Here is a 12,324-nt window from a genome sequence, read left to right as displayed (position 1 = left end):
TGTTTTGTGAATTTGGAACACCTTTGGTCCAAATGAGTTTCACAGAACTGCTGTGTTCATGCTGTTGCCACTCCACACAGATGTTGTAGTGAGATGCTGCTGGTAACACTGGTGCCAGTCAATGTCACTGTTCTTGGTTTTAGCGCCACACATGCACATGCCGTGACCAAAGTATGGCATCACCTGAGTGTATCATGCCATCACCTGAGCATCTCCAGTCCTCCACCTGAGTGGTTCCATGCCACTGGCTGAATGCCTCCTTGCTGTTGCCTGAGAGTCTGCACGCCATCACTTGGGATACTGTGGCGATGGTATGGAGATGCTCAGGGGATGTCGTTTTCGTGCCACCATTTTCTCAGTATCAGGCCCATACAGCATCTGTGTCATTACCTGCTCCACGTGCCACAGTAGTATTGTCACAGTACCAGTGTCCCAGCAGATGCAAGATAAGTACAGGCATCAATTGCATATATCATTATTAGTTGTCATCCGTGGACAACGAGATATAGAAACCCCCAAATGAGTGTGGATCAGAGGATGTTAGGAGTGATTGTAGTAGCCCTAGCATACCAAAGGAGTGTGGTTGGGTGCCAGTAAGTGAACTCCCTCAATCATTGAATGCATTGAGTGAGAAATTAGTTGAACATTTAGATTCAAAACTGGAAAATGTAAAAACTGAAATAGATTGAAGTGATAAAAAGTTCAAAAGGGAAGTAGAAATTATTCAAAGAAAGACAACCAGTAGGAAACCGTAATTAATGTAGCAACTGGGCGGGCAGGTATGATGATAGGGTGTCCCATGGGAATTGGTAGTAATATAAAGTCATTCAGGGGTGAAAATAGGAACCATGCAGTAGACTTCTTGGCTAGATGCCAAGATAGCTTTATATCACAGATGAGTGAGGAGGCAAAAGTAAAGTTGGTAAAGAGACAGCTAGAGAGACCAGCTCAGATTTGAGCTAACCAGCATGCTGTGAAATTTGAAGACTATAAGGAATCTGAAGTACTGTTCTTGCTTAAATGTTGGAGGCAGTTAACGTTACAAAGTAACTCTGTAAATGGGCCAAATTACAGAAGCAGTGGAGAAAAGGTGAGAGAGTTATCTGTGAGGGAACTCAGAAAATTAATAGATTTAGACTACTAACAGTAAACATCAAAAAGAACGTTGTCAGAAAACTTGCAATCGTATCTAATACACAGCCCTTCTGATTCATTGGAAGAGTTTTTTAATTTTGTTGAGAAAATAGATGGGGCACTGTTTGTAAACCAAAATTGGTAGAAAACAAGGAAGATAGCAGAAATCATAATAAGGGTAACAATTATGGGAATAATTTCAATGATAATGGACACAGGTGGTCAAGCAATAGAAATAGGAAGAGTGACTATGACAGAGGCTGGAGGAACAGACAGAAGAGAGAAGACAGAAATCATGGACTGAGTAAAAGTGACTATCCTTCAAGAAGGATTGAAAGTGAACACAGGCAAGGGAGACTACAAAGGGCAGAATCTCAAAGGTGGCAGATGGAAAACTAGATCGAGCCTGCTTATTACAATAAACATGAGAGGGAAAGGAGGGAGTTGGCCGTATGTCAGATGGATGCTGTACTGAGTAACACAGGTAAGTGGGAGGTTTTATGAAATTTAATAGGAGAAATAAAGATAAAAAGGGAGTAGGATCAGTTATGTGAGTGACAGAAGGCAGTTATTTGATAGAGATGAGATGGTGGATCATAGAGGGGATGAGAATAGCATTGGTTTGACTATGTTGGAAGATACAGTGGGACTGTAAATTGGAGCTGAGCCTGTTGGAAACCTATTAAGAAAAAGTATTGCTTACAGTGTTGACGGAGAAGATCTCAATGGTTCTTTGTTTGTTTCAAATGAGTTTGTCACAAAGGGGGCATGTGGTGTCGTATGTGGCAATGGTTCAATAAGTGTGAAAGAAGTGAATGTGCCAGTATCAAAGGTAGGGCAAGGTGATATTAGTTGTGTTAGTAATTACTTGGAGAAGGTAGGATGTTGTGAGGCAGATTTTAGATTTAATAATATTTCCTCAGTAAATAAAGTGAAAACATTTGTATTCAGGGAATATGGAAGATATGTGGTCCTAAATAGGTATATTAACAATGAATGGATGGGGAAGGATGAGCATGAGTAATCATGTGAATAATTGGGTGCCATACACAAAGGTGCATCAGATGTTTGTGCCAGAGGTATGGGAGCAGTTAAAATTCGAAGTGGCTAGGAAGATAGAGCAATTAAATGATAAATAAGAATGCGAGTGAAATATTTAATGATTTATTTAAAGATGACATGTAGACTGAAAATGGAAGTGGGTGTTGGGATGTGTGTATTACAGATAAAGAAGGGAGGGAGGAAACTGAGGCTGATTTAATGAGGAAACTGAGTTAAAAGAAGTAAAAGTATAGAAGGTACAACCTATTGTCAAAGAAATAATGGGAAATGTTGAAAGCGATGCACTACTGGATTCTGGCTCAAATATGTCAGCTGTGTCAGAATCCATTTGGCAATGAATAAGATGTAGGAATCTAGTACAGCTAACTGTAACTGGGGTAAAGATCAGGCCTGCAACTGGGGCACGCACTAAGCCCATAAGAAAGGAAATCATTTTAGTGTTTATGATAAATAATCATTGCTTTTGTGTGTGCTGTTATATCATTCCAGGATTGTCAGTGAACACTATTTAAGATAATGTCTTCATGAAGTCGGGTCTCTTGTATGGTAACAGATGACAGTGTCACATAATAACACAGATATCACAGCTTTGGCACTGTTGTCTGCTGAACATGTGTACTATGAGGAATTTTACTAAGAATTTTCACACAAGAGGAGAGGAAACTTATTTGGAAATATGCGCCAAGACAAGTGATCCACCAAGAAACAATTAAGATTCTGCATTAATCCTTATAAGACTTGACTGTATGTTTATTGAATGAAAAGTTGGGCATTATTATTGTAAAAATAAGGCATTTGATTAATGCAATGTGGAAATGGCAGGAGTAAATATAGTAAGACTTTTGACTAATTTGTGTGGATTCAGGTGATGTAACAATCTACAATCTATAAAAAAACTGAATTTTGTAACAGTTACAAGTGAAATGAAAGAAAATTTTAATATTTGTAAAAAATAATTTTCAGCGGATATAATTTAAATGTTAAGCATAAGTGACTGTGTGTTACGAAACAGTTTGTGAAGGATGGACTTATGACTAAGGTAGCTGGTCATGTGAATCACTGAGCTGAGAGCACGCAGAGGTGTTTTGGCAACAAAGTGCCACTCGTGTGTGTGTGTGTGTGTGTGTGTGTGTGTGTGTGTGTGTGTGTGTGTGTGTGTGTGTGCCGAGTAATGCATTTTGGGAGTCAGTGTTTTTACATTCAGAGTGTTCCATTCAGGCGTTCTGAGATATCAATAACTGTTTTCTTTTGTGCACAATATAATGGAGTATAATGTATAATTTGCCTGCAAACTGTTCTACATGCACTGCTAGACAGGTGACCAACTATAATTTGTTTGTGGTATTACATCAAGCTGATTGCAGATTGGTGACAAATTTTGTATTCTTTTAAATGTAAATATGCTTAAGGTCTTTTTGTTCCATTCACAAGTGCAATTTCATTTGGGATATGTGGAAGGTACATTAGCACATCTGTCCTTATTTCATAAATATTTATTGTGTATTCTTGTTTTCTGGCATGTCCCACATCCTCACTGTGGATCAGTTGGAACGAAAAGTACGTCTAATCTTATTTTATCTTTATGATGTCGAAGAACTCATCTTTAGTTTTATATTTTATACTGATGTAGTCTGTGTTGGGCTAGCACCCGAAATATGAACTGTTGTGAATAAATGTAGTGTTTCAAAATTGTGGCTTATATTCATCAAACCTGGTCTGATTCAAGCTGTTTAAATATATCACTTAACATATTTTGTCTTTTTGATTGATTGACTGAATTTCATTGGCCACATTTTTAAAATGTGCACATAAGAGCATAGTTACAATGGTAGATGAGCCATCCACTAACATTTAGGTTGTTCACTCACCTCTTTTGTGGGAAATTAACACCAGTTCCTCTGTCTTTGATAGGCACAACAGGTATTTATTAGTGCTCCCTGCTCCTCTGACATGTTGCATCCTCCTGTCAGTCACCTGACACGGCAACAGAAGTATAATGTCAGAGAAACCTACATGTCCAAGTGGCACTGTAATGTTCAGAGGAGAATTTAATCATTTTGTAATTGATTGGAAAAATTACACCTTTATAAGTGGCAACAAGAGAAAAACTTCAGCAGAGCACTTGTAAATGCTTTCTCAAAAAATTACTTTAAACTGATAGTTTTTCTCCTTCATGCTAGAAATACACTATACTTAATGGAATCAAATAGATCCTACATCTTTGAGGATGCTCACACAGAGACTGGTATCAGTGGTGATGATGCAGTTGTAGCAACATTGGGCACCAAGGTACAAAGAGCTACAAAAGTAAGTAGGAAATTCAACAGGTTTCTACATTTACACTCATAATCCGCAAACACCTATGAAATGGACAATGGGATATTTCTCATGATACCTATGTTCCATTAACATGTGGACTGCGCGGAAAATGAAATTCTTAAATACCTCTGTGCACACTATAAAATGTGCAACGTGCTTGTGTAATGTAACACACAATGCGATAGCTTGTGAAGGCAGGGAGGCGAGCCATGCCTGAATTGAATCCATGTGGCAGATTGAAGACCACGAGTATGGGTTTTAGGTGGTTTTCCACACTTATTTAGGCAAACAGTGGGCTGGTCCTTCTAAATTCTACCTGAAAGAATATAATACGTAAACAAGTAAAATATAACACACACAATAAAGTTTCCACAATTCACAGACTTTGGTGTGCACAACTTCATTCCCATAGGCTACCTTGACAACTGTGGCATCGGGAAGGATGTCTGGCCACAAAGTTAAATAAAAAAAAAATGAATTTTCCATATCATGAAAACAAGAATCTCATACTATAGTCCAATTAGAATTACTTGATAATTGACACTTCATGCATTGGAGCTGGTTTCCTCCAATCATAGTGCTCAATGCCATGTGCAAACCATTGCCAAACTACCACAACAATTGGTCAGTTCACTTCCAGTTCCTTGTTTTTTATTCTTTCTTTATGTGTTTGGCTCCTGAATCATGAGTATGGCATTTTTATTTCATGTTTCACCACACACGTTAAACACAACAAAACAACACACACACACACACACACAGTCATGCTAGTGAAACACATATGTTTCATATACAGAGGTAGCAAATCATTACTAGATACTTCTGCACAGCATGTGATTTAGCATCACACACACAGTTGTTGTAATCACAGAGATCATCATACATTAAACATACTTCGCATGACATTGTGTGGAGCCAAATTTTTGAAGGCGCCAATTTATCGTTACGTCTGGGTCACCACATTCATAACTATAACTACTTAACCAAGTATTGTGACATAGCACAATGATTAGCATATAATCCTGATGTGTAGAAGGTCATGTTTAAATTTCATCAAATATAGTGTATTTTTTTTTATTTTTCTATCAAATCAAAATAGTTTGATTATTATTTTTATTCAGCTAATTGGTTTACATGTCATTTTTTTTTAAATTCTGGTTCTTTACCATGTCATTTTCACCATTGTATTGCCTTTTTAATTTTCCCTCATTTTTCTTTCTTTCATTCTTTTTTTGTTTGGTATCTTCCTGTTGCCTATAATCTCCAACAAAGTGCCATCAAGGATTGTTCATCAGTTAGTAATGCAGCAGCTTGTGTAACCAGTGTGAGGTTAGGTTCAGGTTACGAATGATAGCGAGAAATTACAGTTTGCTTTTAGCACTTAAACTGAAGTTCTTGTGTCCTGAATTTCCCCATAGAGATTAGGTTTGATCGCGGTGAACAAAATTATTCTGCAGATTATTGCCCACCATCTTCTCTGACATATTGCACATCAAAAAATTGTGGTTAGCTTAGCTACATGCTGCATCATCTGCTGCAGTTCAGTCATTAGTCATTTGGTCACTTAAAATAAGCCATCAACAGAGCATCTCGCATTTCCGACATTTCAGCTTCCAATATTACTGTACGTTACACGTTAACAGCATTTGTGAAGTGACCTGCTGTGTTTGTGTGTCACCTGTAAATGAATTTTAGCGGGCAGCTGATGTGACAACAGTGTAGCAAACAAGTTACAGATGTCAACCATCATGTAATTTTAATTGGACTATAGACAGAATACACATTACGGAAAGGAAGAAAGACATTATAATACATGTAATCTTAAATAAAATATGGTGTTTCAATCTTCAATCACTATTCTTTATTTCCAATTACTGGTTTTGGGCTAGCTGCCCATCTGCAGATCTGTTAGACAAAGTTAAAAGTATAATTAATAAGAGAGATACAGTTAGTGATAGAAATATCTTAGTTTACAAAAAAAAATTGGAACATATTAAATGCCAACATACCATATATTGCAGTTACAGTGTAACTTGTCTGTGCACAACAATCAGTTCACTGTCATAAGTAAAGTAAATTTTAATCTGTTAAAACCTTGTATCGCAGTTTTTAAGATTAACCTGATTGGTAACAGTAACAAGTGCCCTCTACCTATAACAATTGTGCATTTGTTATTGTTTCACCATATATATCTCTCCCCCCCTCTCTCCCCTCCCTCCCACCCTCCCCCTCTCCCTTTTCCTCCCTCCCCTCCCTCCCACCCTCCCCCTCTCCCTTTTCCTCCCTCCCTCCCCCTCTCCCTTTCCCTCCCTCCCTCCCTCCCTCCCTCCCTCTCTCTATACCTGTTTTATTTTTTATTTTTTATTTTTTATTTATTTTTTTTTTTTCTATCGACTTTACATACCAAGTACCCATAGCATTTCCAGCTGTTATTTATTTACTCCAGTAAAAATAAATTTCCTTATGCTGTATTTTTTAATTTTGTTTTCATGTTTATCTCATGTATCTAAAATCAATTTCGAGGCAGCATTTTATCATCTTCATGTGTGGAAGCTGTTAGGTATGCTTCAGGAATCAAATGCCTCTAACTATCATTTTTCCATAGAGGGAGGCATCTATAATGCAAATGCCATATGCTTTGATAATTTGTGTCGAACACTCTATTCCCAACATCAGTTTTTCTTTCAACACTGTAAGGAAATAGACAGTGACAAATAGTTAATAAAAGCAAGCTTTCACACTAAAAGTAAGAAAATGTGCTTAAATACTTTGGTATCCCTCATCTGATTTTTATAATGGTCTCATCTTTCAAAAACCATCAATTTTATCCCTAAAGGCAGTTCTCCATATAGTATATTTTATAACATCTGTCATTTTTTAATCAGCTATGGGGGCCATATGTACCTTAATAGGGGACAAGCAACTATTCTACACTAATGATGTGTATGCTAACTTAAATTCCATGTCATTACTTCGTTGATGCTGTACTGCCCTGTGGCAAATTGGTAGCATGGAAGTGAGGATGAGAGTGGGGAGAGCATGAAAGCTGGATCAGTATTAATTTGTTTAAGTAAAACATGATTGCTTTTTGGAGAAATAGTTCCTACATGCAGCATAATAAGGCATTTCCCCTTCGGTAAATTGCGCAGTACATTTATGGTGAAACGAGCACCATGGTTCTTGCTGTTATGCTGTGGAGGATATTCATCAAAAGAAGAATGTTATCCTAGTATCCTGCTTGTTTGTGCTGCTTCTTTGATAGAAATAACTTTGTACCAAGAAAATGTTACAGTGTTACATGCAAGTCATTGCAAGAATTGGGAAGTTTCATAAGTGGCTCTATTATTGACCCCATTTCTTTGCACTGCTTCATTTGGAATAATTGGTTCTGAATGAATGTTTGAAAAAGGTTTTACTTTTATAATATGTTGTTTTAATAGGGAAAGGACCTCTGAGAATTTAGGATACCTTAAAAAATTATGCTTGCTTTGTATTGTGAAACTTTCATGTTTAAATACTACTGACTTATATTAAAAATTATATGTTTCCGAGTAATACTAGCTTGGAATTTTAGCTTAGATTACATTATCTCTGCAATTTAATTATGCTGAGTACCTATAATGCATGCATGAGTAATAGTGCACATTTTTTCGCAGTATGAAAAGGGAAAGCCTCTTGTGAATCTCGTCGATAATATGGTAAAGCTTGGGTCTCTGTATAGAGGACCCAGTGCTAGGGAGAGACTGGAATTTAATCAGAAAGTCCAAGAGAAACGCCTATTAGCAGAGGAGCGGCGTGACTGGGACCGACTCAGTCCTGACCGAACTCAACTTCAGGTAAGTGTTTGCATCTCTGTTCATCCACACCTAAGATTTCCTGGAAGCTGCTGTGATCTTGTAAAACCAAATAGCAGCTTATGAGAGTTTACAATTAAATTCATGGCAGATAATGTAGTTAGAAGTGCAACAATGAAAGAGAAGGCTCTCAAATGCCAATTAACTCTATATATGTACATTGTATGTATTGTATTCATTGACTAGATACTGAGTTGACTGCAAGTTGCCAATCAATTGAAGAACATGTTGCTGAATTTAAGTTTTAAGAAGATTCATATTATGTGATTTCCTTTTCCAGTTCATATCACTGTAAGCATTCAGAAATTGCGAACATTGTTTGACTTACTGCTTTTCTCCCTTGCTCTTCTGTTGCCAATGGCATCTGCATGGGCCAGCCACCAGAGGCCACATGTAGTGGCTGACATCACTTGTGCACACAGCACAGCATCTGCTGCACCGTCTACCACAGTCCTCATCTTTGTAAGACCTGTGCAGCAGGTACTCACTCTCATATTGTGTACTTATTGTCAGCAGCTGCATGTATCAGTACCTGGATTGGTTCTATGTTTGTGTCTAAGTTCTCAGCTGTTGTTCACTTGTATGTGGAAGAAGAATAAACTGTGGTTCATTGTGACTGTGCTTTTGTGTCTGTCTTATATTACAAAACAGTTGACAATGATTGTGGTGTTGAATTCCATGTGCTCCATCTGTTGGTTGTTCCTTCCGTTCTTCTGGCCACAGAGCCAGTCCTCAAGCTGCAGGAAGCTCTTATGATTGCCATCATGAGATTTTCGGCCACTTTCACTACGATAGCAACCACACTGCTGGTATACTCACCACCCTTTCTCCCTTATGATGATGTGGCCAAAGACAGGGAGACTTATGAGAAGCAGTTTCAGCAGCACTTCCTTGTCATCAGTGTCACTGATGCAAACATATGCAAGGCTTTGTTCATTTCTTTGATTTCTCCTCAGATCTACCAGTTTTTTTTTGCCAGTTAGCCCCACACCAGGAACCTATATCACTTTTATTCAACAAGATGTGTAGGTTTTTCTCAAATTATCACTGTAAATGTTCGTGTGTCATTGCAGCTTGTGTAGAACCCCACTAGTCCTACCAGACTTGGGCAACCAAATCCACAGCCTCAGTTCAAATGTCAGTTTGTTATGCTTATGATGATTCCTATGCTGATTCTATGGTCTGTGACACTGTCATTCTCTTGGCTCCAAACAAGGAGCTGTGTCAACACACACAACAGTGCAAAGGTCCATCTTTGCCTGAAGTGTTAGACATTGCTCAATCTTTTGAATATGTCATGCTGCAGATGATCAGATTGAGATCTAGTATGACGTCAATTTGGTGGCTCCTGTTCCTGGTTGTCAGGTGTCAGTCAGTTCTAAGGGGAGAACGATGTGAGAGCTGTACAACTCAGGTGCCATCACCACATGGGACAGCGTTGTACCACACAACAATAGCAATAACCACCATGAAACCACAGTAATGGCACTGCTCTGCACTCCCCTCTTGGCCATACTTTCTTGCATACCTTGAGCGCTGGGCAACTTGCGACAACTGTAGATAAAAAGAACATACAGGGCCTGTGTGTCATTCGCAGCCTCCTCCTGCTGTCATGGTCATGGATGTTAATTGTGCGTTGCCAGCACTTACAAATCATAACAAATTGTTTATTGAATGCGAGTGGTGACAGTATGGTCAGACTACAATTGGACACGGGTGTCACCATGATTTAATGAACTCACAGACTTATGAGGATTTGGAATCTCTGGTGTTGCCTCCTGTTATTTGATGTTTGGTGAGTTACAAGAAGCAGCATATTCCAGTTTTGGGGCTGGTTATGGCCTCCATTATGTATAAAGATGTGGTATGCTGACACTGCAAATTTGTCGGTGTGGCTGCTTTCAATGCTTTTGGTTTTTCCATTGATGTGGTGCACCTCATTTCTGCCAGGTCTCTTACCAGCAGTTAGATTCTCATTTCTAGGTTCTTGTCTCTGTTCCCAGTGGGTCAGGTTGTGCCACTAATTTTGCAGCACACATTACTGTAAAACCTATAGTGCAACCACTTTTTTTTTTTTTTTTTTCCAAGTATGCGATATTCCATTGCCTCTGAGTGATCAAGTGAAAGCAGAATTACACAGGCTGATGTTATTGGGGGTCATACAGCTTATTACATCAGGTGAGTGATCAAGCCCACTTGTGATTTTTAAAAAGCTACTGACCAGCTTCACCTCTATACTCAGACTATCAGTGACACCTAAAGGCCCCATCTGGTTATTGGCTAAACTTCCCATGAGCCAGTTTTTCTCCAGACTATTTACAGGTTCCAACAGATGGGGATTCTAAATGGCTCCTTGTAATTAACATGCCTTTCAGGTTGCACCAATATTAGTGCCTCCCATTTGATGTGGCTAGTTCCCTGGCTATTTCAGCATTTTTGGAACAATTGATGATGTCTGTTCCGGGCTGCATCAACTATCTTAATGAAATTGTGATGAGTACATCAATGGAAGGGAATTCACATAACTTATGCACCTTGTTCATGGTCTTACAGACTGCAGGATTGAAATACAACTCGGTCATGTCACACTTCTTTCAGCCATCCACTGTTTATTTGGGGATTGAAGTTTCTCAGGATGATGTTAAGCCTTTACGTCATCATGCCACTGCTGTCACAGCTATGTTTCACCCTATAGATGTCAAGGAACTCTTAAGAATTTCTAGGTGAAACTGCTTATTATCACATATTCATTCTGATTGCAGCCATGTTGGTCCAGTCCCTTCATTGAGTTGCTACACAAGAACATACCTCTTCAGTGGATGCCAGCCTGCAAGAGAGCATGCATGCTTTTAGAATCTAAATTACATTTTGCTCCTTGTTTGGCTACTTTCCCTCCGGCCATTGCCTGGCTTTGGCTGTGGACACTTCTCAGTATGGACTCGGGGCAGTTTTCACACATCGGTATGCACATCGTTCTGAACATCCAATAGCTTACACATCAAGAACAGTCAACTCCATTCATTACTGACCATACATTCTTGGTTTCATTGTTTAATCCATCTGCTTTGTTGAACGACAAAACAGCACATCACTTCCAATGTTGGGACTTGTTTCTGTTTCACTACAACTATGAATACATTTTCAGCCTATTGCGCAGCATGCCAATGCTGTTGTGCTGTTCCGGATTTCAATGGGGCTGGATACTACTTTTAATCACAATGAATCCTTTGTTTTGTTGTAGATGTTGAGGTGCAATGTATAGTGGAAGGGCTCAGATTGCCGTGTCTATCCCTACCGATCTGGTGTTGTGTCATATTGTTCACCTCATTTGACATGTTTGCTGGACAGGCCTCTGGGCATGGCTTTTGATCCTTTGCGTAACTATTTTGCTTTCTATCACTGCCTTTCGGTATTTCATGGTGTTGTTCTCTTAGCTAGGGTTGTGATCCTAGCTATCCTGTACTCTTAGTGTGATTGTGGGTTTCCTATGGTAGGATGCACTTAAGCTCCTAATTCAGAGATGTTGGGGGGAGGGAGAGTCTCACATAAACAGTTATTGCCCTGTGGCACATATTTTGACCCGGCATTGACGGTGACATTGTGCGTCTCGTTGCAGTCTGCTCTTAGAGTGCTACCCAACAGGCAGCACCTCAGGTGATGCTTTCTCTGTGATCCACCCACACCACAGCTTCCACGGACGGGAATGCAGCAATGTTGATTTCGTAGGACCTTTTGTACATTCTTACTGTTGTTCCTCTAAATTTCCACAAGTTACCCTGTCCTTTGATGTCAGCTGTAGATATGATTCAGGCCCTCTCCAAAGTATTTTCTATTGAAGGATTGCCTTATATGGTTGTGATAGATAGACCTCCACAGCTTATGTCTTAGACCTTTCACAATTTCTATACGTGTCAAGGTATTCCCCATGTGGCTACTCCTGCTTTTCACCCCCAAT

The 12,324-nt window shown here is 39.1% G+C and overlaps 1 protein-coding gene across 1 annotated transcript in view; it reads left to right on the top strand.

The window, feature by feature from the left end:
* The window catches only part of LOC126281829 (uncharacterized), a gene marked incomplete at its 5' end in the record, with an annotated part of 691,657 nt that overhangs the window by 608,139 nt on the left and 71,194 nt on the right, over nt 1-12,324 (top strand). Inside the window, one exon of the mRNA XM_049981062.1 lies at nt 8,172-8,351. Within this exon, the coding sequence (XP_049837019.1) occupies nt 8,172-8,351 (180 nt within the window). The remainder of the gene's footprint in view (nt 1-8,171; nt 8,352-12,324) is intronic.

Source organism: Schistocerca gregaria, chromosome 7 (genome assembly GCF_023897955.1).
Source record: "Schistocerca gregaria isolate iqSchGreg1 chromosome 7, iqSchGreg1.2, whole genome shotgun sequence".
Lineage (NCBI taxonomy): Eukaryota > Metazoa > Arthropoda > Insecta > Orthoptera > Acrididae > Schistocerca > Schistocerca gregaria.
The sequence above is the reverse complement of the archived record's forward strand: the minus strand, read 5'-3'. Positions and strand labels throughout refer to the sequence as shown.